General features: G+C 36.6%; 1 protein-coding gene across 3 annotated transcripts; it reads left to right on the top strand.

Moving 5' to 3' along the window:
* On the top strand, positions 1 to 26,065 carry LOC145771677 (methylthioribulose-1-phosphate dehydratase-like). 3 transcript variants are annotated; one of them, XM_082583408.1, is made up of 8 exons: positions 1 to 884; positions 16,839 to 16,950; positions 18,273 to 18,389; positions 20,787 to 20,980; positions 24,160 to 24,326; positions 24,446 to 24,575; positions 25,276 to 25,443; positions 25,607 to 26,065. In XM_082583408.1, the coding sequence occupies exons 1-8, from the start codon at positions 634 to 636 to the stop codon at positions 25,707 to 25,709; spliced, it is 1,242 nt and encodes a 413-aa protein (XP_082439534.1). In that variant the 5' UTR covers positions 1 to 633; the 3' UTR covers positions 25,710 to 26,065. The 3 variants fall into 3 exon arrangements, with proteins under 3 accessions (XP_082439534.1, XP_082439535.1, XP_082439536.1); XM_082583410.1 differs by having other exon boundaries at positions 870 to 884; positions 16,853 to 16,950; XM_082583409.1 differs by lacking the exon at positions 18,273 to 18,389.
* The last annotated feature ends 1,643 nt before the right edge of the window (positions 26,066 to 27,708 follow it).

The following is a 27,708-nucleotide window of genomic DNA, read 5'->3' on the forward strand; positions in this document are numbered from 1 at the left end:
ACTATTTAGCATGTGCGTGGTTCATTTGCGACAATACTGTTTCGTGTAAACAAAAGTTGCAGCAACGCAGGATGTCGAAGAGAAAGTTAAAGTGCTTAAACTTACAAGCTAAGTATGAAATTGTAACCAAATTCAAAGAAGGGGAAATTAGGAACAAAACAAAGTTTTCTGAAAAACATGACCTACCAAGGATGACGTTGAACACCTTCCTAAAAAATTCAGAAAAAATGACTGCGGATTATGAATCTGGTAAGAATAGCACCTCAAAAAGAACCTAGCATCTCAAAAAGAAGAAGTGCGTTATTACTGTCCTACTGTACTTTATACTGTACCGTAATTAAATTCTTTTCTCGCTTTCCTCTTCGTCTCACTTTACCACCATCGCATTTAATTAGGTCGCAGAGCACCATGAAATTAATGCGACGCGAAACAATGGCAAAATTTAGCTGTTTGCATTGGTCGTCAGTTCGCGTAAGTCGTCACTTTTTCTGTTCCCCCTGGGGTGACGAGTTATCCAAGTTCTACTGTAGTTAATGGTTTGTTTCATTGAAAGTGGTGTACATTTTTTTAAGATTTGCTTGTTGTGTCTGGCAACACTGACAACTTAATTGCAGAAAATTTGCCATAGTCGTCATGGTTTCTAAGGGAGCCTCTTATACTGATTTTGAGGTACTTTCTTCTGCAATTAAGCAATGGGAAAAAGAAAATTGTGTGAACTTGTATGTGCGAAGTTCCAGGACAGTTAAAGGAAAGGAAAAAAGTCCAGGAAGATGTCCCGGAATAAAACCTGATGAACGTTTGAAGTACTACGACCTTTGTTATGCTTGTGTACATGGGGGAAGATCAGGAAAGTCACAGAGCCAAGGGATGAGGCCAAATCAGAGGTAGATTGTATTCATGACAACTTTTAATCAGCGAAATAGTCTTTTCAGCTGTAAGTTTGACTATATGTGTAATTTTTTTTTACTTTAAAGGAAATGGCTACGTTTGCAGCGTCGTAAATTCAGCCTTTCCATGCCCTTTTTAGTCTTGGCACTTTTAATGAGGGCAGTGGCTATTTGACCGGCTCCGGTCTTTTAATCTAAAACACTATTTGACCGGCATGGCGTAACGTATATTTTCTTTCAAAGCAAAAGACGAGAAGAGAAAAAATGAAAAAAGTGCCTATAAGTTATATATAACTTCTAAATTTAACAATTTTATTCAACTGGATCACTCAGTGGCGCATGCAATATTTCTCTGGCTGGTGTTCCTGAGGGAATGAGTTCATTACTACCCGGAAGCGTTCTTTTTTTTTAACTAAGTCTTGACCCGAAGTGACTTAATCGTTAGGCTGACTGCATTTTTGTGGTCAATTTTTAATTTGAGTAGCCTACAGCCCAATTTTTTATGTCTTTTCAAATATGAGTAATAAGAGTTTTTTTTAATTTGCTGGAATTTGAAAATTTCTCTGGGTAAGTTTCCGTTTGTCATAAGAGGATATGACCGTGTTTGCCGAACGACGCAGTACATTTTTGTTTTCAACAAATTAGTTTGTGGTGGCTGTAAAAAGTTACAATACTTCTTTTAAAAAATGGTTTTATCAATGTCAAGTTTACTTTTTGGCAGTGTTTTTTAGCAGGCGATTTAGTTTGAAATAAAATGCTTCAGGGTAGTTTCGAACTCATACCTTGGGGATACCATTCTGAGAAACATCATACGCGTCGCTTATTTAGTTGAATAAAACTATTAAATTTAGAAGTTATATATAGGCACTTTTTTCTTCTCTTCTCGTCTTTTGCTTTGAAAGAGAAAAAGAAAAAAATACGTCATGACCGGTCAAATAGTGTTTCAGATTAAAAGACCAGTGCCGGGCAAATAGCCAATGCCTTTAATGAGCGCGCGCCTTACTGTGCTTGCTTGAAACCAGGGCTTTGGAGCAGGCGTAAATGCTAAACTGCTTTGGAGCTCTCTTTTATCATAAGTTAGCTCCAGCTCCGGAGCTTATTGATACCACAGTTTCGGCTCCATTACATCAAAAACTGAGGTTTAAGGATGAATGTCGGTCAGTAGTCAGTACCATCGGTTGCAGCTATGAACATGTGACTGCTCTACTGTCAAATCCCCAGCAACGTGGTTAATTAGAAAAGATGGCGCCAAAGAGGCAACAATTCTTAATTTTGTGAAGGGTTGCTGTAAATTATGTGAATTCAGCCAATAGTAGTAGCATAGCATCTTATGAAATACATTGGAGCCGGAACTATTTTTCAAACAACTGGCTCCAGCTCCTGCTTCATTTGAATTTCACATAGAGCTCCAGCTTCGTTGAAAATGCACGGCTCCAGCTCCAAAGCCTTGCTTGAAACCATCGTGAAACTGCCACGTCACACAGCAATGAAGGCTGGCACAGCAGTATGATTGACAGTCTAGTCAAAGGCTTTAGGCAGGCACACTAGGTTGATAGCTTATTTATAGTAAAGTCAGAGTTTTTTTGATTGGTTATATACCGTATGTGTTATTTATCCCAACGAAAAATAACAAAGCTAGTTTGACAGCTTATTGGAGGCAGATGTTATTTTTGATTGATTGTCTAATTTTACTCAGCAAAATTGTGTTATTGATACAAAAAAAAGAATAGGCCTTAAGCCTTAACTAAGGTGATTTAGTAGATTTTTTTCAATTGAATGTGAAAATTTTATTGAACTGAAAAAAGGTAGGCGCAGCAGTATCAACCTTCAAAATTTTAGCAAGTTTTTATTTTGGCAAAATCATTGTCTACCGTACTTAAAATTACAGATTTTGAAATGGTGTCGGCAATTGGCAAAGTAAATTTACGAGACATAGTAACTGTTTTTGACCTTTGACTAGACTGACAATCAGACTGCTGTGTGTGACGTGACTGTTTCACTATGATTTCAAGGAAGCACTGTAAGACGCACAATCGCACATTATGCGCAGTAAAAGTGCCGTAAATATTAAAAAATAAGCATGTTTTTATGGCGCTGTAGACTTGTATATGTAGTCACTTCTTACTTTAAAAGTAACTCGCTATCTGCTACTCCGGCTAAACTAGTGCGTGCTATCGCTACTTCTTCCGCTAGCTTACCGTACTTTTGTTTTAACTTAAAGTGACACATGAAGTACAAAATGATCTTGAAGACAAATGATGTCATTCGTTCCATTTGTGTTATAGAAAATACGTTCTAGGTGAAATTAATTGTTATATACTCATGCTAGACGCTGAGTCCTGGTCGATTTGGCTTCAGCACGTCTTACCCAACAGAGAAAAATCTCTTTACCGCAGCACTGGAAGGAATGGGAGTGTTGCATTTAACATAGAGACATTATAAATTGGCACTGGGAAAGCTTAAGGATTTCCTTCTGTCTGAAGAAAATACCTCTACAATTGACTTTCTTCCATACTGCTGTTTCATGTGATGGCCAAAACACACCAAAAAATTTATCCTTGGAGTTGTGATTGCTGTCACTTTTGTCGGTATCAATATGACTTGATGTTTCCAGCAATATTTAAATGATTTCTGCTTTTATTTTTTCTCCCATTGTTTCCATAAAAAAATCTCTATCAACGAGTCATTTTTTTCACTTTAAATTAGAAAGTAGTGGGAATGTGATTGAAAGAAATGTAGTGCCTCTCTGCTATCGCTACATTGACAAACAGTAGCACCTCTACTGGTGCTCCAACAAAAATCTAGCAGCGCTACCGCTAACAAAAAGTAGAGATTATTGCACTACTGCCCACCTCTGCCTTTCCAAGGGTTAGGTAATCATAGCTTGTTGGACCATCTTTGGTCGACCACAATAATGTCAAGTACCTGTCTAAACATTCATGAAAAAACTTGAAAGATTTCAGGCTCGTTGGGTGTTTAATATTTCATTTCAGGCCCAATAAGTTTAATACTTTATTCTTTTTCAGGTAAAGTTGATACTGTGGAGTTTGTGCCTGAGTTTTGTGCTGACTAAAAATTAGTACAGGCCTCTAAGTTCCTTTATTTTTCCAACGACCAGATATGGCCTACCAGAGCCTTTCCTGGCAGCCAAATTTTTGCGCCTGGCTGCCAAAATAAAAGTCCTTTAAAAACGTGTTTTTAAAATTTGTTAACTATTATTAATAAGACAGGCAAGACACAACAATAACACAGGGTTGAGCATTACAACAGTATATTACATATTTACAAATAGTTCAACATTCAAACGTTTTCGACTTAACTTAAGTCCTCATCAGGAATCTGTAAATAATTATAAACTACAATAAATTTCACTTCTTGACAGTGACTACCGTAACTAACTGACTAACTAAAAGCATCGAGAAACACGCACGATTAAAAGCACTGGAGTGGAAAACATACAGACAGACGAAAAATTACATTAAGAAAAGGCAACTGCATGACTAAGTTACAAACGAATTTGCACCACGGAGTACGTGATACAACTAGGCTAATAAATATTGAGGAGAATGGAGGCGCCACCGGCAAATAATTGTTTGTTTAGATTTGGATTGTAGCGTTTGATTAACAACGCTTCCTGAATTTTTGTGTCAAATTGGGATTTGCCTTTGCGTAAAATTTTAAATGATTCAGCAGAGAATTTTTGATCAGTGCAAAAAGAACAATCCATGATATGGTCCTTGATGGCACTTTTCTTTAAGTCTCTAAAGTTCAGATGCTCCCGTACTCTCGTGGTCAAATGTCTGGTGGACATACCGATGTACGTCAATGCCGAATCACACGGACATGTAAAACAATATACGACATTTGAGCAGAGAGACGAAGGCGTCTGGGACTTTAGTTGAAAATACGAACTAATTTTAAATGTTTTATAAACAGGAAAAACGTCCACATCAAATTTATTTTTCATAAACTGTCCGATTTTACGAGCAAACGTTTTGGATTCTTTTCCCACAAACGGAATGGACAAGCAATGCTTCACATTTAACTCATTTTCAGCCTTTTCTTTTTGGTTGGAATTCTCAGAGATAAAACGATTCAATATTTTCTCAAAGTACAATTTTGGATAACCATTATTATAAAACATTTGTTTCAATTTCTCTATTTCAATATTAAAAAGAGCATCATTGCAGCAAATCATTTTAGCCCGAGCTAATAGGCACAAGATCAAACCAGACTTCCATTTCAATGGGCATAATGCATCAAAGTTCAAAAACAAACCAGTATGAGTTGGTTTGCGCCAAACCCAAGTATCAAATCCAGTGGCATTAATTTTAATTTCAACGTCCAAAAAAGGAAGGGTTTCACGTGCTTTTTCGATTGTAAATTTAATGTTTTTATGTTGAGAGTTCAGCATATTTAAAAAGGTTTCACATGAGGTTTCTTTATTGAATACCGCAAAAATGTCATCAATGTAACGTAAGAACAACTTCGGGTGAAATGCTAGATGTTTTTCAAATAATTTTGTTTCCAAATGTGCCAGAAAAAAATTAGCAATAGTAGGGCCCAATGGAGATCCCATGGCCACACCGTCAATTTGTTTAAACAATTGGTTTTTATACATAAATATGCCTTCGGTAGCTAAATTCATCAACTTGACAAATACGTCACGCTTGAAAGGTAATTGAGTTGGTTTTGTTTCCGAATAAATGTAGTCAGCAATGATGTTAACAGTCTCTTTCAAAGGTACGTTCGTAAACAGAGATTTAACATCAAAACTGACCATCATCTGTCCAGAAGACGGAGAATAATCTTTTAGTTTTTCTAAAAAATGACTTGTGGAGTTAAGCATATACGAATTAGGAATGTACGGTTTAATCATGCTATCTAAGAATTTTGCCAGTTCATATTCCGGAGAGCCTATCATAGAAACAACAGGCCGAAGAGGATTACCATCCTTGTGCACTTTTACCAAGCCGTATAATTTACCGGGGTTACTGCCCGATGGAATCAGTTTTGTTATCAATTGTTTGTCGAAGTCTTTAAAGTACTTACGGATGTAGTACGCAATTGACTTTTCTTTTGAAATGATGGGATGTGATTTGCCGCTGTCTGAAATACGTTCAAACTTCGATTTATCATTGACTATAGAGTCCAGTTTCAGATAGTAATCCGAGGTGTTTAAAATTGCTGTCCCTTTTCCTTTATCAAATTTACAGATCTTGATGTCTTTGTTTTTTGATAGAGTGTTGAGAGTTCGGTGTATTATTTGATTTCGTTTTGACGAGCAAGCACGTTTTGCATCAGACATGAATCGTTTAACCATAAACTTAATTTCATCCTTAGATTCATCGTCAAGCGTGATTTCTTTTTCTTTCCTTGCCGAGTAAATTAATTGTTCCATGTTCGTTTTTATGCTGTCAATTTGAACTTTTTTCGGCAAAATGTGATGGTCTAATCCAAACCGCAAAGCGTCTTCTTCCAATAGACTGAGTTTCTTGCTACTCAAATTTATAATACAATTAGGAGATTTGTTTCGCTGTCGTCGCCAGAGGTTGGTGAGCTTTTTTTGGTGAACATCAAGAGTTTGTTTTGCAAAGACTTTAAATTGTTCTGACAACAAAGATATTAAACATGTTTTCTGAAAGAAACTGAGTGCTGCTAGCGTCTGTCTCTTGTTTTCCTCATATTTGCTTTCCACAATGCGCAATTCCCGGCTAATTTCTTTTAACTTTCTGGTTACAATGATTTGATAGAGTTCATCCGGTTTTTTATAAACACTTAATCGTGGCGGTTTAAATTTCAAAAATTCTGGGCATATTTTTAAATTTAAGCATGTTTCAAAATATCGTTTGTCCAATCTCAATTTGACTAATTTTCTTCCGCAGCGCTCTATGTTTCTGAGCTGGTTTACAGGAATACCTCTCTTGTTGCTGATATGATAATATAGTTTCGGGAGAGAGTTTGCTTTTTTATACCAAAGACAGGCAAGACACAACAATAACACAGGGTTGAGCATTACAACAGTATATTACATATTTACAAATAGTTCAACATTCAAACGTTTTCGACTTAACTTAAGTCCTCATCAGGAATCTGTAAATAATTATAAACTACAATAAATTTCACTTCTTGACAGTGACTACCGTAACTAACTGACTAACTAAAAGCATCGAGAAACACGCACGATTAAAAGCACTGGAGTGGAAAACATACAGACAGACGAAAAATTACATTAAGAAAAGGCAACTGCATGACTAAGTTACAAACGAATTTGCACCACGGAGTACGTGATACAACTAGGCTAATAAATATTGAGGAGAATGGAGGCGCCACCGGCAAATAATTGTTTGTTTAGATTTGGATTGTAGCGTTTGATTAACAACGCTTCCTGAATTTTTGTGTCAAATTGGGATTTGCCTTTGCGTAAAATTTTAAATGATTCAGCAGAGAATTTTTGATCAGTGCAAAAAGAACAATCCATGATATGGTCCTTGATGGCACTTTTCTTTAAGTCTCTAAAGTTCAGATGCTCCCGTACTCTCGTGGTCAAATGTCTGGTGGACATACCGATGTACGTCAATGCCGAATCACACGGACATGTAAAACAATATACGACATTTGAGCAGAGAGACGAAGGCGTCTGGGACTTTAGTTGAAAATACGAACTAATTTTAAATGTTTTATAAACAGGAAAAACGTCCACATCAAATTTATTTTTCATAAACTGTCCGATTTTACGAGCAAACGTTTTGGATTCTTTTCCCACAAACGGAATGGACAAGCAATGCTTCACATTTAACTCATTTTCAGCCTTTTCTTTTTGGTTGGAATTCTCAGAGATAAAACGATTCAATATTTTCTCAAAGTACAATTTTGGATAACCATTATTATAAAACATTTGTTTCAATTTCTCTATTTCAATATTAAAAAGAGCATCATTGCAGCAAATCATTTTAGCCCGAGCTAATAGGCACAAGATCAAACCAGACTTCCATTTCAATGGGCATAATGCATCAAAGTTCAAAAACAAACCAGTATGAGTTGGTTTGCGCCAAACCCAAGTATCAAATCCAGTGGCATTAATTTTAATTTCAACGTCCAAAAAAGGAAGGGTTTCACGTGCTTTTTCGATTGTAAATTTAATGTTTTTATGTTGAGAGTTCAGCATATTTAAAAAGGTTTCACATGAGGTTTCTTTATTGAATACCGCAAAAATGTCATCAATGTAACGTAAGAACAACTTCGGGTGAAATGCTAGATGTTTTTCAAATAATTTTGTTTCCAAATGTGCCAGAAAAAAATTAGCAATAGTAGGGCCCAATGGAGATCCCATGGCCACACCGTCAATTTGTTTAAACAATTGGTTTTTATACATAAATATAACTCAATTACCTTTCAAGCGTGACGTATTTGTCAAGTTGATGAATTTAGCTACCGAAGGCATATTTATGTATAAAAACCAATTGTTTAAACAAATTGACGGTGTGGCCATGGGATCTCCATTGGGCCCTACTATTGCTAATTTTTTTCTGGCACATTTGGAAACAAAATTATTTGAAAAACATCTAGCATTTCACCCGAAGTTGTTCTTACGTTACATTGATGACATTTTTGCGGTATTCAATAAAGAAACCTCATGTGAAACCTTTTTAAATATGCTGAACTCTCAACATAAAAACATTAAATTTACAATCGAAAAAGCACGTGAAACCCTTCCTTTTTTGGACGTTGAAATTAAAATTAATGCCACTGGATTTGATACTTGGGTTTGGCGCAAACCAACTCATACTGGTTTGTTTTTGAACTTTGATGCATTATGCCCATTGAAATGGAAGTCTGGTTTGATCTTGTGCCTATTAGCTCGGGCTAAAATGATTTGCTGCAATGATGCTCTTTTTAATATTGAAATAGAGAAATTGAAACAAATGTTTTATAATAATGGTTATCCAAAATTGTACTTTGAGAAAATATTGAATCGTTTTATCTCTGAGAATTCCAACCAAAAAGAAAAGGCTGAAAATGAGTTAAATGTGAAGCATTGCTTGTCCATTCCGTTTGTGGGAAAAGAATCCAAAACGTTTGCTCGTAAAATCGGACAGTTTATGAAAAATAAATTTGATGTGGACGTTTTTCCTGTTTATAAAACATTTAAAATTAGTTCGTATTTTCAACTAAAGTCCCAGACGCCTTCGTCTCTCTGCTCAAATGTCGTATATTGTTTTACATGTCCGTGTGATTCGGCATTGACGTACATCGGTATGTCCACCAGACATTTGACCACGAGAGTACGGGAGCATCTGAACTTTAGAGACTTAAAGAAAAGTGCCATCAAGGACCATATCATGGATTGTTCTTTTTGCACTGATCAAAAATTCTCTGCTGAATCATTTAAAATTTTACGCAAAGGCAAATCCCAATTTGACACAAAAATTCAGGAAGCGTTGTTAATCAAACGCTACAATCCAAATCTAAACAAACAATTATTTGCCGGTGGCGCCTCCATTCTCCTCAATATTTATTAGCCTAGTTGTATCACGTACTCCGTGGTGCAAATTCGTTTGTAACTTAGTCATGCAGTTGCCTTTTCTTAATGTAATTTTTCGTCTGTCTGTATGTTTTCCACTCCAGTGCTTTTAATCGTGCGTGTTTCTCGATGCTTTTAGTTAGTCAGTTAGTTACGGTAGTCACTGTCAAGAAGTGAAATTTATTGTAGTTTATAATTATTTACAGATTCCTGATGAGGACTTAAGTTAAGTCGAAAACGTTTGAATGTTGAACTATTTGTAAATATGTAATATACTGTTGTAATGCTCAACCCTGTGTTATTGTTGTGTCTTGCCTGTCTTTGGTATAAAAAAGCAAACTCTCTCCCGAAACTATATTATCATATCAGCAACAAGAGAGGTATTCCTGTAAACCAGCTCAGAAACATAGAGCGCTGCGGAAGAAAATTAGTCAAATTGAGATTGGACAAACGATATTTTGAAACATGCTTAAATTTAAAAATATGCCCAGAATTTTTGAAATTTAAACCGCCACGATTAAGTGTTTATAAAAAAACCGGATGAACTCTATCAAATCATTGTAACCAGAAAGTTAAAAGAAATTAGCCGGGAATTGCGCATTGTGGAAAGCAAATATGAGGAAAACAAGAGACAGACGCTAGCAGCACTCAGTTTCTTTCAGAAAACATGTTTAATATCTTTGTTGTCAGAACAATTTAAAGTCTTTGCAAAACAAACTCTTGATGTTCACCAAAAAAAGCTCACCAACCTCTGGCGACGACAGCGAAACAAATCTCCTAATTGTATTATAAATTTGAGTAGCAAGAAACTCAGTCTATTGGAAGAAGACGCTTTGCGGTTTGGATTAGACCATCACATTTTGCCGAAAAAAGTTCAAATTGACAGCATAAAAACGAACATGGAACAATTAATTTACTCGGCAAGGAAAGAAAAAGAAATCACGCTTGACGATGAATCTAAGGATGAAATTAAGTTTATGGTTAAACGATTCATGTCTGATGCAAAACGTGCTTGCTCGTCAAAACGAAATCAAATAATACACCGAACTCTCAACACTCTATCAAAAAACAAAGACATCAAGATCTGTAAATTTGATAAAGGAAAAGGGACAGCAATTTTAAACACCTCGGATTACTATCTGAAACTGGACTCTATAGTCAATGATAAATCGAAGTTTGAACGTATTTCAGACAGCGGCAAATCACATCCCATCATTTCAAAAGAAAAGTCAATTGCGTACTACATCCGTAAGTACTTTAAAGACTTCGACAAACAATTGATAACAAAACTGATTCCATCGGGCAGTAACCCCGGTAAATTATACGGCTTGGTAAAAGTGCACAAGGATGGTAATCCTCTTCGGCCTGTTGTTTCTATGATAGGCTCTCCGGAATATGAACTGGCAAAATTCTTAGATAGCATGATTAAACCGTACATTCCTAATTCGTATATGCTTAACTCCACAAGTCATTTTTTAGAAAAACTAAAAGATTATTCTCCGTCTTCTGGACAGATGATGGTCAGTTTTGATGTTAAATCTCTGTTTACGAACGTACCTTTGAAAGAGACTGTTAACATCATTGCTGACTACATTTATTCGGAAACAAAACCAACTCAATTACCTTTCAAGCGTGACGTATTTGTCAAGTTGATGAATTTAGCTACCGAAGGCATATTTATGTATAAAAACCAATTGTTTAAACAAATTGACGGTGTGGCCATGGGATCTCCATTGGGCCCTACTATTGCTAATTTTTTTCTGGCACATTTGGAAACAAAATTATTTGAAAAACATCTAGCATTTCACCCGAAGTTGTTCTTACGTTACATTGATGACATTTTTGCGGTATTCAATAAAGAAACCTCATGTGAAACCTTTTTAAATATGCTGAACTCTCAACATAAAAACATTAAATTTACAATCGAAAAAGCACGTGAAACCCTTCCTTTTTTGGACGTTGAAATTAAAATTAATGCCACTGGATTTGATACTTGGGTTTGGCGCAAACCAACTCATACTGGTTTGTTTTTGAACTTTGATGCATTATGCCCATTGAAATGGAAGTCTGGTTTGATCTTGTGCCTATTAGCTCGGGCTAAAATGATTTGCTGCAATGATGCTCTTTTTAATATTGAAATAGAGAAATTGAAACAAATGTTTTATAATAATGGTTATCCAAAATTGTACTTTGAGAAAATATTGAATCGTTTTATCTCTGAGAATTCCAACCAAAAAGAAAAGGCTGAAAATGAGTTAAATGTGAAGCATTGCTTGTCCATTCCGTTTGTGGGAAAAGAATCCAAAACGTTTGCTCGTAAAATCGGACAGTTTATGAAAAATAAATTTGATGTGGACGTTTTTCCTGTTTATAAAACATTTAAAATTAGTTCGTATTTTCAACTAAAGTCCCAGACGCCTTCGTCTCTCTGCTCAAATGTCGTATATTGTTTTACATGTCCGTGTGATTCGGCATTGACGTACATCGGTATGTCCACCAGACATTTGACCACGAGAGTACGGGAGCATCTGAACTTTAGAGACTTAAAGAAAAGTGCCATCAAGGACCATATCATGGATTGTTCTTTTTGCACTGATCAAAAATTCTCTGCTGAATCATTTAAAATTTTACGCAAAGGCAAATCCCAATTTGACACAAAAATTCAGGAAGCGTTGTTAATCAAACGCTACAATCCAAATCTAAACAAACAATTATTTGCCGGTGGCGCCTCCATTCTCCTCAATATTTATTAGCCTAGTTGTATCACGTACTCCGTGGTGCAAATTCGTTTGTAACTTAGTCATGCAGTTGCCTTTTCTTAATGTAATTTTTCGTCTGTCTGTATGTTTTCCACTCCAGTGCTTTTAATCGTGCGTGTTTCTCGATGCTTTTAGTTAGTCAGTTAGTTACGGTAGTCACTGTCAAGAAGTGAAATTTATTGTAGTTTATAATTATTTACAGATTCCTGATGAGGACTTAAGTTAAGTCGAAAACGTTTGAATGTTGAACTATTTGTAAATATGTAATATACTGTTGTAATGCTCAACCCTGTGTTATTGTTGTGTCTTGCCTGTCTTTGGTATAAAAAAGCAAACTCTCTCCCGAAACTATATTATCATATCAGCAACAAGAGAGGTATTCCTGTAAACCAGCTCAGAAACATAGAGCGCTGCGGAAGAAAATTAGTCAAATTGAGATTGGACAAACGATATTTTGAAACATGCTTAAATTTAAAAATATGCCCAGAATTTTTGAAATTTAAACCGCCACGATTAAGTGTTTATAAAAAACCGGATGAACTCTATCAAATCATTGTAACCAGAAAGTTAAAAGAAATTAGCCGGGAATTGCGCATTGTGGAAAGCAAATATGAGGAAAACAAGAGACAGACGCTAGCAGCACTCAGTTTCTTTCAGAAAACATGTTTAATATCTTTGTTGTCAGAACAATTTAAAGTCTTTGCAAAACAAACTCTTGATGTTCACCAAAAAAAGCTCACCAACCTCTGGCGACGACAGCGAAACAAATCTCCTAATTGTATTATAAATTTGAGTAGCAAGAAACTCAGTCTATTGGAAGAAGACGCTTTGCGGTTTGGATTAGACCATCACATTTTGCCGAAAAAAGTTCAAATTGACAGCATAAAAACGAACATGGAACAATTAATTTACTCGGCAAGGAAAGAAAAAGAAATCACGCTTGACGATGAATCTAAGGATGAAATTAAGTTTATGGTTAAACGATTCATGTCTGATGCAAAACGTGCTTGCTCGTCAAAACGAAATCAAATAATACACCGAACTCTCAACACTCTATCAAAAAACAAAGACATCAAGATCTGTAAATTTGATAAAGGAAAAGGGACAGCAATTTTAAACACCTCGGATTACTATCTGAAACTGGACTCTATAGTCAATGATAAATCGAAGTTTGAACGTATTTCAGACAGCGGCAAATCACATCCCATCATTTCAAAAGAAAAGTCAATTGCGTACTACATCCGTAAGTACTTTAAAGACTTCGACAAACAATTGATAACAAAACTGATTCCATCGGGCAGTAACCCCGGTAAATTATACGGCTTGGTAAAAGTGCACAAGGATGGTAATCCTCTTCGGCCTGTTGTTTCTATGATACAGGCCTCGAAATTCGTTTTTGTTGACGGCGGACAAACGTGTCCGGTCTGAGCAGCTATCTCGGCGGACAAATTAAGTCTCACGGCAGACACACCAGTTTTAGCGTCGATCGTCACACTTAATCACTTTATCTTGATAATTCTTCGCCATTTGAGAACTATAGCTACGGTTGAGAAGTCTTTTTAAAATTTCAGCGAAGTCACTCTGAAAGGCTTTCATCAGACCAACGACGTGCGCTTGAAGAGTCAAAGCGCCGCGTAGCTGCTTAATACGCCGCATAACTAATTAACTTCCACCGAACGAGGTCGTGTGGCTTCTTACGTCACAATGCTCTGGACACGAGTTGAAAAACTTTTACACTAACGCTACTATTTTCTGTTGTGCAAAGTTTCACTAGGCTTTTTTCTTTAGGTTTATTTTTGCGAGTCATGTGAGCGAAAGTGAATTTTCTCTGGGCCTTTTCTTTCTTACTGTAATACCAAAACTAAACAAATTTTGCTGCATCTTGCTGTAATAGCCTACTCGTATAATCTAATTTTGTAACCAACCTTGCCTTATCAATATTACTCGGAGATCAAAGCCAGACATTGTGACGTAAGACTTGAACTAAGTTGCGCGTGATTAGTGTAAAAGTACCGGTACTCCCATCGGTTCTTAGCAAATAATTCACCTTTGTTACGCTGATTCAATGTCACCAATCGTTGAAGCAACGTAAAAATCAAGTTTTCCTGCTTGAATGGAAGCTAAGGGATACAGTATTAACATTTTCTAGTATGCGCGCTAGAATGCGCGTGAAATTATATATTCGCAACAATTGTTCGTGCTATGCAATGACGATTTCTACCACTATTTCTCGGCGGACAAATATGACCGATCTAGATGGTACTTCCCGCGGACATCACATGCTGTGACGGCGGACATGACCGCCGTGTCCGCCGTGAATTTCGAGGCCTGTGATAGGCTCTCCGGAATATGAACTGGCAAAATTCTTAGATAGCATGATTAAACCGTACATTCCTAATTCGTATATGCTTAACTCCACAAGTCATTTTTTAGAAAAACTAAAAGATTATTCTCCGTCTTCTGGACAGATGATGGTCAGTTTTGATGTTAAATCTCTGTTTACGAACGTACCTTTGAAAGAGACTGTTAACATCATTGCTGACTACATTTATTCGGAAACAAAACCAACTCAATTACCTTTCAAGCGTGACGTATTTGTCAAGTTGATGAATTTAGCTACCGAAGGCATATTTATGTATAAAAACCAATTGTTTAAACAAATTGACGGTGTGGCCATGGGATCTCCATTGGGCCCTACTATTGCTAATTTTTTTCTGGCACATTTGGAAACAAAATTATTTGAAAAACATCTAGCATTTCACCCGAAGTTGTTCTTACGTTACATTGATGACATTTTTGCGGTATTCAATAAAGAAACCTCATGTGAAACCTTTTTAAATATGCTGAACTCTCAACATAAAAACATTAAATTTACAATCGAAAAAGCACGTGAAACCCTTCCTTTTTTGGACGTTGAAATTAAAATTAATGCCACTGGATTTGATACTTGGGTTTGGCGCAAACCAACTCATACTGGTTTGTTTTTGAACTTTGATGCATTATGCCCATTGAAATGGAAGTCTGGTTTGATCTTGTGCCTATTAGCTCGGGCTAAAATGATTTGCTGCAATGATGCTCTTTTTAATATTGAAATAGAGAAATTGAAACAAATGTTTTATAATAATGGTTATCCAAAATTGTACTTTGAGAAAATATTGAATCGTTTTATCTCTGAGAATTCCAACCAAAAAGAAAAGGCTGAAAATGAGTTAAATGTGAAGCATTGCTTGTCCATTCCGTTTGTGGGAAAAGAATCCAAAACGTTTGCTCGTAAAATCGGACAGTTTATGAAAAATAAATTTGATGTGGACGTTTTTCCTGTTTATAAAACATTTAAAATTAGTTCGTATTTTCAACTAAAGTCCCAGACGCCTTCGTCTCTCTGCTCAAATGTCGTATATTGTTTTACATGTCCGTGTGATTCGGCATTGACGTACATCGGTATGTCCACCAGACATTTGACCACGAGAGTACGGGAGCATCTGAACTTTAGAGACTTAAAGAAAAGTGCCATCAAGGACCATATCATGGATTGTTCTTTTTGCACTGATCAAAAATTCTCTGCTGAATCATTTAAAATTTTACGCAAAGGCAAATCCCAATTTGACACAAAAATTCAGGAAGCGTTGTTAATCAAACGCTACAATCCAAATCTAAACAAACAATTATTTGCCGGTGGCGCCTCCATTCTCCTCAATATTTATTAGCCTAGTTGTATCACGTACTCCGTGGTGCAAATTCGTTTGTAACTTAGTCATGCAGTTGCCTTTTCTTAATGTAATTTTTCGTCTGTCTGTATGTTTTCCACTCCAGTGCTTTTAATCGTGCGTGTTTCTCGATGCTTTTAGTTAGTCAGTTAGTTACGGTAGTCACTGTCAAGAAGTGAAATTTATTGTAGTTTATAATTATTTACAGATTCCTGATGAGGACTTAAGTTAAGTCGAAAACGTTTGAATGTTGAACTATTTGTAAATATGTAATATACTGTTGTAATGCTCAACCCTGTGTTATTGTTGTGTCTTGCCTGTCTTTGGTATAAAAAAGCAAACTCTCTCCCGAAACTATATTATTAATAATCACCACTCACCTCTTCCTTGAGTGTAATAAATTTGGTAGGTGTGGTTGCTGAAGGAAAAGTGACAAGAGAAAAGAGCTATTCACACTTAATCTCATTAGTGCTGAAGGCCCAATGTAAGGAGAACCTTATCTTCTCATTCTCCAAAGCTCAGTAACTGAGTAAGGTCTGGCCAAGATTGGTTAGTAGACAAAATTAATTGTAAAAATGGTTATGAAGTTGCCATGCCTTGAATAATGGTGCGTTTCATATACATAATGTCGACATGTCTTATTTAAAGTTTTAATCTTGCAATTACTGGCACAGCACGAAATGGCCCGTTTCGGTGAGTTCGATCCCTTAACGGGGGATTTTTTCAATTTTGTTTTTAATTATTGAGTACCGTAGCCTAATTATCATTGCCGTTTTAGGGTTAGGATTAGAGGTAGGAACTCACCGAATCGGACTCACCGAAACGGACTCACCGAATCGGACTCACCGAATAGTAGCAGACCCGGCACAGCAAGTAAAAGAAAAGCATTTTGATGTTCATTTTGACATGTGTTGTACATATGTGGATTGATGAGATAATGATGCTTTGAAATCATTTTTAGAACTCGTATCACAGGCTGTTCATTTGCGATAAAACTTAAGGTAACTGCAGATGGAAAAGCACTTCGCGTCACTGAGATGAGTGATGTTAACGATCATAACCATGAATTGGTGGTAAGTATAAAGTGGTAATTAATCGCTTGATCCATTCAGCAGTAGATTCGAGTTCTAAAATGACATCCTGTGGTAAATGGATTCTTAGCAATAAACTTAGCTCTGTTAATGCTCACTTTGGTTATTACTGATAGTGATACATACGGTAGTGTATCTTATGCTTGTTTACTTTTTCTGACTTTAAGGAACTTGTTTTTAAAATTGTCAAAATCTAATCATATATACAGTTCTAAAGTTTGTTATCTTATCAGTTAACATAATGTTCTTCATATTTGAACCACTGACTGCCTGGATCATGTATTCAGGAATAGTCCATTCCTAGTCTGAGCAAAATGATTGGAATGCCTGGTTAATCCAATCAGAAATTAAAAGACCCAAAATGTAGATACAGTACTAAATTCATGTTCAGCAAACGTTTTGAATACTATACTGTTTTTCATATTTGATATATATCATTCGAAACGTTTGCTGAACATGAATTTAGTATCCTATTTTGAGCTCTTTAGCCTATATTTTTTAATTAGTCCATTCCTCTTTACTGAAAAAAGTAACCTTTGCAAACCTTTTCAATGTATCATAGACAGATGACAGACAAATGTCCAAAAAAATAAAGAATTGTAAAAAAATATTTGCCATAGAAAATGAAGTAAAAAATGTTAACCTGTGTTATTAATCATATAAAAAAAGGGGGGCGATTACTTTAAACCCGTATCAACGTAAAGTCAATCGGGGATCCGCGTAAAGCAGATACAAAAGTATCAAAAATTTAAGAAAAATGTGAACACTATAATATAAACGACGACCTTTTAGAGTACATGCATAAAAGTGAGACAAAGTCCAATTTGAAATTCTTTTGTTGCATTTTTCCAGTTAGAAATTCTTATGTTGCATATCGCGCGATTTCGGGTATTTAACCCTCATCAGTACAACTTTTATCAACAGCATAGTACAGTAAAATTTACAGCAGTTCACTTTAAAAAAATGGCTAAAAATGTTATTTGGTTGCTAAGAAACAAATTAGTCTACGAGCAAAAATTAATCTAATTTGTTTTGTTAGCTAATTTGTTAGCAACCAAATAACATTTTTAGCCATTTTTTTAAAGTGAACTGCTGTAAATTTTACTGTACTATGCTGTTGATAAAAGTTGTACTGATGAGGGTTAAATACCCGAAATCGCGCGATATGCAACATAAGAATTTCTAACTGGAAAAATGCAACAAAAGAATTTCAAATTGGACTTTGTCTCACTTTTATGCATGTACTCTAAAAGGTCGTCGTTTATATTATAGTGTTCACATTTTTCTTAAATTATTAATCATAGATTGAAAAACCAGGAAGAGGTTTCAGATCTCACAGATTTCCAAAGGAAAAACAAAAAGAGCCGAATGTGTTGGATCAATCTGTTGTAACTATGCCTATGATTCAAAGTGAGATTCAGGTAAGTATGTGCACACAGGCAATTGTAAAACAAACGATTGTCACAAATAAGTCCGCCCCGATAGCTCAGTGGTTACGCGCCGGGCTCAAGATCACACGGCGCTGGTTCGACTCTCGGGGTGTGCGTTTGAGCAACGCATTTCAGGACTGCTCTCCATTCAGCGGCACCTAGTGAATGGAATAATTTCTCGGCAACAAGACTTCAACAATCGGAAAACTTCACTCTGCCAATCTCGGTAACCGGCCCTGCGTCAAGTGCCTCTACAAGTATGCGAACAAGTACCAGGAATAACCTATCAAGGCTTTGTCAGTCCGAGGATAAAGATTCAAAACCAACCAAAACCAACCAACCAACCAAGTCTATGACGTTTAAGTGTGTATAGGTTTAAAGTTTTCTGTTTACATTAATTAAATCATGCAAGCTTTCACTTCTTAAAATTGGCATATTAAATAGCAGTGTATGAGGATTCTTACTATCAGTGGCGTACACAGGAAACATTGAAAATGTTTCATAACCTCCCTTCCTCTTGAAAATTCTCTAAAGAATCAAACATATGATGAAGATTTTGATGCTTTTTCGATAGCAGCAGTCCGAAATAATCTATTTGTTTAGGCATACTAAAAATTTACTTCACGACCCAGTACACTTGTGAGGTAAGGAGAAACTTGCACAAAACCTCAGTTAAAAATCGGTAACATTGTCAAAATACCTCCATCAACTGAATCTAAAAGAAATTTAAACTGTTCTAGAAATTAATCTTGATGCACAAAAACCTTAAGACTCGGTTCACACTAGTCTATTGCTATGTATTGTGCAACAAGACTATTCTGCGCCTGGTTTTTTCATACTCCCACTTTTTCATAGTCACATGCACTTCATAAAGAATATTGGATCCAACTTCATTAGCTTACTAGAGTACAGTAATTTAAAGTTGTAACTGAAATTCAACCGTTGCCTGTTCATTTAGTTTTAAGCATCCCAACCTTTCTACACAGGCCATGACAATGTGCACGTGCAGCTTAAAATTTGACTGAAGGCCAATCTGTTAGCTAGCCAAAATCGCTAGTATAACGCAGGGTATGGGATGGAATGGAAGACGTTTTTTCCATCTTCCATCCTGAGATTTTCTTCCATTCCATCTTAGAAATCTTCCATTCCATTATTTCCATCTCAGAAATCTCTTCCATTCTAACTTCACGTTTTGTGATCTCCGCGTCGAATATGCCACAATTAAATTTAAAACCATAGCTTTCTGATTGGTCAATTCTGCCTAACGACAGTACGTTTGACAAATACGCGTCAGGCAACAGTCCTGTTGGTTTAAAACGAACCGAAAATCGAATTATGTCAGCAAGCAACGTAATATTTTGCATGTCTTGATAAAGCGTTAGAAAGTTAGTAATGGAATTGGGATGGAATGATGGAAGATTGCCTTCATCCCATCATCAAAATCTTCCATTCCTTGACATTTTCCATCTTCCATCCCAAAATTTGTCTTCCATTCCATCTTCCTCCGATTCCCTGAGTATAAGTTGATAGTTTGAGTATTAGTTAATAAATATACGGTAGTCTTAGTGAAATTTTGAGTTACTTTTGTGCTATTCTTACCATTTAAATAACAGACTAAATTTTGGAACGTGCCGGAAATCTGAAAAGCGTCCGGCAACACTGGTTATTGCGCAAGACTTGTTCTATTTTTTCAACAAATGATGAAAAGTTTTGCAGTGATTTGAACTTCAGTGATCACACTTTGGCAATTTGTTTTTCAAAACTATCATTTTAAAGGGATCTAAAATAAATTTAGCTTAGAATTTCAAATCGAAATTACATCGGCCTTCAGTCAGGCCTCGAGTTTGCACGTTGTCAAGGCCTATGGCTATGGTTCTAAGCAATGAATTGCTGTTCTCTGTAATAAATTAACTTACTCATATACGGTATCTGCTTTTTGTGTTTGGTTACAAGAGACCTACTTTCTTTGCCACGCACTATTTTTAAAACTCTAATATACAAACACAACACAATGTACCTAGCGAATTGCATCAAATATAATTATTAATCACCTAAAAACCTAATTCTATTTCAATAAGAACCCAAGTAAAGGCTACCTCCTTTAAATGAACTCAACTGCATGTAGCTTAGGTCAAACGATGTCTTTGAGCAATACGAAGCTACAGAACGCCTTGTACGAAAAGATTTGTGTAATACTGCAAAGTTATCAGTGTGAATTAGGACACAGTGTCTTGTTTAAGAACATATCGATCAAGAACGGATTGAAAATTGAAGACCTTTTCTTTCCTGCAGTTTTTTTTTCATCTCTTGAAGGAAATACCGGTACGTGTATATCTACGTGTTCAAATGAATTCAACCAACCTTGGTTTGTTTTTAATTAATTTTCAGGTGAAGGAAGAGATGGTGCTGGACACTGAATCATCTAGTTGGAATTCGCCATATGAGCATAGTGAAGAACAGTCGACATGGACTGAATTGCAGTTCTCAGAACATCCTAGCATTCTTATTGCCAAACTGTGCAAGCTTATGTACGAGCTTGGTTGGGCAACTGGGGCTAGTGGTAGCGTGTCAATCAAACACAAGTAAGATAGTAGGCCTAATAATAAATTTTCTATGAGAAATAATAATTGAATACCGTATTTACTTGATTGTAAGCCGCGGCTTATAAAGTTTTTTTTTTCATCATGTTTGCGGCTTTAATTCAAGGGCGGCTTACAATCAAAGGCGGCTTACATTTTTTCTTTTTGCCTTTTTCCTTGTCGACTTTGCCATAGATGTTTTGCCGTACTGCGTAGTCTGATGCTGACAATTGTGAAGTTGTGACGTGCATTTTAAATTGTCACATGCATTTATGACGTGCATTCGAAAGAAAAAAAGGAGTTGTCAGTTTTATTTATGGTCAATAATGAGCGTGAGAGTTAAAATAAACCTGTAAACAGTTTCAGCTTTGCGTGTAAACATTATTTGCGGCTTACATTCAAGGGCGGCTTACATTAAATTTTTAACACTATCACATGCGGCTTACAATCAAGGGCGGCTTACAATCAAGCGCGGCTTACAATCAAGTAAATACGGTAGGTGAATTCAAAAAGGGCCCAATTCCTACAAAGGTGTTTTTGAGGTAAATGCGTTTTATTTATTTTGATCATTCACTTTTGCGGTGGAATTGCGTTAGTGGTTATATGCTTAGATTAGGGATGGGCAATATAGAATATCGAATAGTTACAATCCGAATATCTAATTATTCGAATTGAAATGACCTTTCAAATGGAATTTTCCAAACCGAAATGAAAATATCCACTTTTCAGACTACCAAAATTTTTTATCGATTTTTCGCCGATCAATTACATTCGGCTCAGCGATAGCTAGCCAGCTCTCTTTACCAGTGCGGTTTGTAGACGTCGGAAGACCGTTGTGCTGTGGATTTGCATCTATTTTTATCGTACGTACAAAACATGGAACACAGTTCAACTCTGGGTGAGGCTACCGCTACACCTAGTGTCATAATTTCCGCAACAATGCAGCAATCCAATGAAATGGATGATCTATTGAGCTCCGGTGTTGAGGCGACAAATACTTCAGCATCAAGTAACCATGACAACAAACAGCTTTGAGTTGCCGTAGAAAAGCGATCCTACCTTAAGGCAAAAGTGCCATATAGCGATGCAATTGAACGGTGGAACAAAAATCAAGAAAAGTTCCCCTGTTGTTTGATCTTGCAAGGAAGTATTTAGCCACTTCTGCATCCTCAGAAAGACTCTTTTCGAGTGCTGGATTAACAGCATCAAAACTGCGATTGCGGCTCACTGGCGAGCATTTAGAAGCTTTAAACATTCTTCACTGCCACGAAGACATGCTCTCCTAGGCAATTACTATTGTTTTTCGTTTAGTTGCCACTTTCCATTATGTGTCTTTTTGACATTTTCTGACATTAAAAAAAATTATTCTAAAATAGGTATTCGAAATTCGAAAAATTATTCTAGAATAATTCTAGAATAGCTTACTGTTCTATTTTGCCCATCCTTAGCTTAGATCAGTGCTCTTCAACCGGGTATACTGTATACCCAAGTGTATACCAGATCAAAACTAGGGTATACAGCTGGAGAAGGGTATACGAAGGGTATACAGCTTAGATCTGTGATAGTGGAAGTCACAACAGAGGTACGGTGGCTATCGCAAGGGAAAGTTCTTTCTCGTGTGTTTGAACTTCGCGAACAATTAGGGGCATTTTACACTGAACACGGAGACCCAAGGGCTTCCAAGTTTCGTGAAATATTCTGGATTGCAAAATTGGCATACTTGGCTTAGATTTTTGATCGTTTGAACCAAGTGAACATCAGACTTCAAGGAAGAGGGGGTGATATATTTCGGTCAACTAGCAAGATCAATGCGCTGAAGATAAAAATTGCACTCTGGAAAGAGAATGCTTTGTCGAGGAACTTCAATGACTTTCCTGTATTACCGGTAAGTCAATACATGAAAGAGTCTAGCTAGGAGTTTGAGGACGTTTCTACTGAAGATAACTTGTCTGCCCTTATTGTTGGTCACCTGAAATTACTTGCCGACAATTTGACTACGTATTTTCCTGAAGATAACGACCAATGTCTGGAAGCAGAATGTTGGGTTTCTCTTCTTGAATTTCCCGAATACAAAAATCTCGCGCAAAAAGCCATTGATGTCTTGGTGCAGATGCCTACCACTTATTTGTGTGAAGAAGGATTTTCCAGTCTTGCTGAGATCAAGTCAAACAAACGAAACTCGATATTTGACATTGATTCTGCGGGGAGGAATAGAGAAAGAGCTAACACCACGTTATGTCCAACTTGCCGAAACAATGCAACAACAAGCTAGCCATTAAATCAACTTCAATTTTGACGTTTTTTGCACTTTTGCGTAGTTTCTTGTGCCCAGTTCAAGACTACTATAATCACTTTAACAAACAATTAATTAATTATTAGTTTTTTTTTGCTTTCTGTGCACAATTAAACATTGCTATTTGTGAGGTATACGAAGTTATTAAAAATTGAAAAAAGGTGTACCACGGACAAAAAGGTTGAAGAGCACTGGCTTAGATACACATTACACAGGTAAAATGTATTATGCCTGAAAATCTCACTCGGTAAAGATTCTGTGGAAAAAAAAACTATGGAGTTGAGCTTTTAAAATCAATGGAAATATTAAGGAGTGAATTTTTCATTTGTAGGTTTGAAACAATTGGACGTTTTTTCAAGTAGCATTTAGAAAACACTGAAAGGAATCGGAAAAGCATAAAAACTGTAATTTGAAGAAAATGAAGTTGGGTCCTTTTTGAATTCACGTAGTATTCAATTTTTATGTTGGTTACATTGTAGTATCTATAATTTGTTTGATTAATAAAAAATTTTGATTGATTGATTGTGGAAATCTTTATTCTTGGATTGAGAAATCTTCTTTGAGAGCTTAATCCTGGTCACCGAGGTTGACAGAGTGAAGTTTGCGATTGTTGAAGTGTTGTTGTCTGAATTATTCTATCAACTAATTGCGCTGCATGGAGAGTGTAGTGCACACCCCGAGAGTCGAACCAGCGCCGCGTGATCTTGAAGTTTCTTCAATCATAAGCTAAGAGCTTAAATAAGCTTAACAAGTTGCATAATGTTCATACTAAACTTGCCATCAAAGCTATGTGTCATTTGTTCTTAAATTATTCTTCTTCTTCTTCACATTGTTTTTCTTAAACTGTTGGTTGTGTGGTGCTGAGCATAAAATTGTTTTTTGTTTCAAGTGACAAAATTTATATAACTCCATCCGGAATACAAAAAGAGATGATACAGCCTGAAGATATATTTGAATGCAATAAACATGGTAAAGTTATCAATGCTCCTCCCGGACCGTTGAAACTGTCACAATGTGCCCCGTTATTTATGAACGCTTATACAAAGCGGAATGCAGGTAATTTCTGTCAATGCTCGAGCTTTTTCTTGTGTTAATGTGACATAAACGGTTGCATTATGACTTAAGACGCTGGGAAAACAAAGACATGATTGATTGTTAGTTCGTCCACTTCACAGGTGCAGTTATTCATAGTCAGGCCGAATATGCCGTTCGTGCTTCATTGCTGTTTAAAGGTCATGAGTTTCGCATATCACATATGGAAATGAATAAAGGAATTAAAAAAGGATCAACCGACAAATCATACAAGTAAATATACTGTATTTATGGGGATAAGTTTGAGTAGGTTACATTTTGAAGCTTACGTGTTTCATAATACACTAGTTCTAGATTTATCATCATCTGTTTGTCCCATCTTTGATAGGTGTGACCTGGTATGTGTCTGCGCTGGTTTATGCAGCCCTTTCGGCATACTTTCCGGTCGTTGCGGGTTGATTCAATGTTAATAGGTTGAATATATACATTGAGTGCCTTATCATTGAATTGTAGACTTTCCGTTCGTGAAAAACCAATTAGCCTATTGCATATCCTAGGGGAACGTTCAAATATTACGTAACGCTTTTTTTCTGAATTTTTGACCCCCCCCCCCCTATGTAACGCCAACGTAACGCTTTTTTCAATCCCCCCCTCCCCCATGTAACGCTTTTTCACTACGAATTCAGCACAAAAAACTACCATTCCGTACTCGAAAGCGTTACGTAACGTTTTGCTTGAACCCCCTCCCCCCCGATGTGACGCTAACGTAACGCTTTGCATAAACCCCCCCCTCGAAGGCGTTACGTAATATTTGAACGTTCCCTAGGTTAAAATTTATTATGCTTTGCAGTTGCTCGCTAAGTTAAGAAATTGTGTGCGGTAATCATTGGTTTCACGCAGCTGCATTGGATAGATATTGGATAAATATAAGGTCTGTTGCACTTGTTACAATATTTATTATGTTTATTTTAAGGTATGATGATACTGTTCTGGTACCAATTGTTGAAAATGTGCCTTATGAACCTGATTTATCCAACCGTATGCAACGGGCAATGGATTTATATCCCGATTCTAATGCTGTACTCGTTCGTCGACATGGTGTATATATATGGGGAAACACTTGGCTGAACGCAAAGGCACAGTAAGACTTGTTAATATTAGATTTTGAGATACGATTTTAGCATTTAAAGTGCTGTATTGTAATGACTGTGCAGGACTTTGGAGTCATATAAACACTGTTAAAATGTAGCAGTTTAACTTATTATTTTAGTTCTGAAAAACTTCACAAGTCAAATTTGATTTAGAGCTGAATGCTACCACTACTTATTCCGAATGGCGGTAAAGATGAAGAAAATCGGTGTTCATCCAGATGTGCCGCCTCGCAATGAAACAGGAATTGTCGATTAGTTTTTAAGTCAAAGCCTTATGAGCTTCATCTGATGTTAAAAATGATCATGATCGTGGTTCATGCAAGCAAGCTGTGGGCTGTGGCAACTAACCAAGTAAACAATGCTGGTCGCTGGATTTTACTGCGATGCACAATGGTTTCACTGAGTATGAAATGTTGAAAAACTGTAACTGCCCGCAGAGCTCTGTCCTTGCTAGGTCTCATCAGTGTAGTGAAGACCAGACACCGAACACAAAGAGAAATCGGTGCATTTTTGTTCCACTACTCTCATGTTACATGATTTTTATTTGTGCGTTTTGTGCTATGTATTTTTTTCATAAAACTGTTATTAAAATTTTCAATATTGTCAATACACTTGACTGGACACCGGGTTGTGTTTCTTCGATGCTCGGGGTCTAAGCTCCCCAAAATTGGAAATACTTCAATGAATTGGGGGCACTGGTCAATATAACCCCGTGTATAGTCTAAAGGTCGCTATACACACAGCCATCCTACCGATAGTCTACACATTACCTAGAGACACTGGAATACCGCGGCCACTAACTTTACTGATTTTTCTTGCGGTATGGACACTTGGACATCTGGAAGGTCACTGCAAAATTCAAAAACTGGCAGAACTACAAAACTTTTCGTTGCTTTTACGTAAATTCATTCCCAGCTAATGAAATGCTATATTTTACCGGAACTTCAGGGCGCTAAAACATCCACAGAACCTTACTGCCGTAATGTGAGGCTACTTGCCGCTGTGGCGTGTAGTCTACCGCTGCATTATTATGATGACCTGAATAGTAGGCTACTAAATAAACACGTATTTCCATACATTTATTTTGGCAATAGGCCTGCACACTTTGTAAATTTGTGGACAGGTCGCACACGCTGTTCCTAGGTAGAATATGCGACGTAGACCTCAAGCTGTAGTTGCACCAAATTTTGTCATTAGGCTAACACTATAACCCTCGGTTGTCCACTTTTTGAATCCCCTGCGGGGGAGGGTGACTAGTCCTCACACCCGTTGGTCCACGTTGCCGTACATGCGAGAGTGGGAGCTCCCGATGTTGGGTTTGCTCAGCGAAAACAAGTAGGCTACCCCCTTGTGTTGCTTGACAAAATGCTCTATTTGACTGGCAGAGGTTTCTGGGCTATATCTGGTTGAAAAAATGTGGACTGGTTTGGAAACAGCCTTGAAGGAAGTTGCTTCCATCTTATGGGCAAGTCTCTTTTTTTTCTAGATGCAGTTTTCCATTTGTCTTTTATGCTTAATTGGTATTTTATTTCGAAAGAGCACCACTGCTTTGAAGTGAGTCATTTCCAGGATCATTGTTTTGCCCTTTGACAGGTAAATTTGACGGATGCAACCTAATTGGTACCCTGAAAAAATGAATAAAAAAAAAGCCAAAATAGCACACGGATCGGAGTTTCCGCTTAACCACTTTAAATTTTTTGTGGAAACTCCGATTAGCGACTTCGGCTTTCTTGCGATCAGCGGCTTTAGCTTTGTGCTATTTTTTTTCTCGATCTTTTCAGGATAGCCTACAAATTAGGTTGCACTCAAATTTAACAGCTTGGCTGTATGAACTATGAAAGTGCAGTCAATCTTGCTAAATGTGGAGCAACTACAGGCTGCTTATTTACTTTCCAGACATTAGTGGTTTTATCAACATTTTGTTTTTTAAGCAGGGACACTGCATCTTGAATATCTTTTATGATACATTTTCTTTTTCATTTTTCAGATATTGAACCTCTTTCTTTAGGGTAATTAAATCAGTATACATAGCAACAGCATTCAGATGAAATATATCCAGTGGGGGAAATTTGCTAGAATCAGTATAAACTAAGATTGAGATTCCATCCTTCAGTTCAGTTTATTTTTTGTTTTGTTGGCGAAAAAGAAAGACAAAAAAAAGCAAAAACACAATAAACACAAATAATTCGCACAACAAGGATGGCAGCGAAAGACCAAAAGGTCACCAAAGTCAGCTGCCACCCAAACATTTATAG

Source organism: Aplidium turbinatum, chromosome 6, assembly GCF_918807975.1.
Source record: "Aplidium turbinatum chromosome 6, kaAplTurb1.1, whole genome shotgun sequence".
Taxonomy (NCBI): domain Eukaryota; kingdom Metazoa; phylum Chordata; class Ascidiacea; order Aplousobranchia; family Polyclinidae; genus Aplidium; species Aplidium turbinatum.

Coding starts and splice junctions, on each gene's coding strand:
- LOC145771677 (XM_082583408.1), top strand. CDS start 634: ATGGTTTCTAAGGGAGCCTCTTATACTGATTTTGAGGTACTTTCTTCT. Junction 20,981..24,159: donor AGCGTGTCAATCAAACACAA/GTAAGATAGTAG, acceptor TTTTGTTTCAAG/TGACAAAATTTATATAACTC. Junction 24,576..25,275: donor TCAACCGACAAATCATACAA/GTAAATATACTG, acceptor GTTTATTTTAAG/GTATGATGATACTGTTCTGG.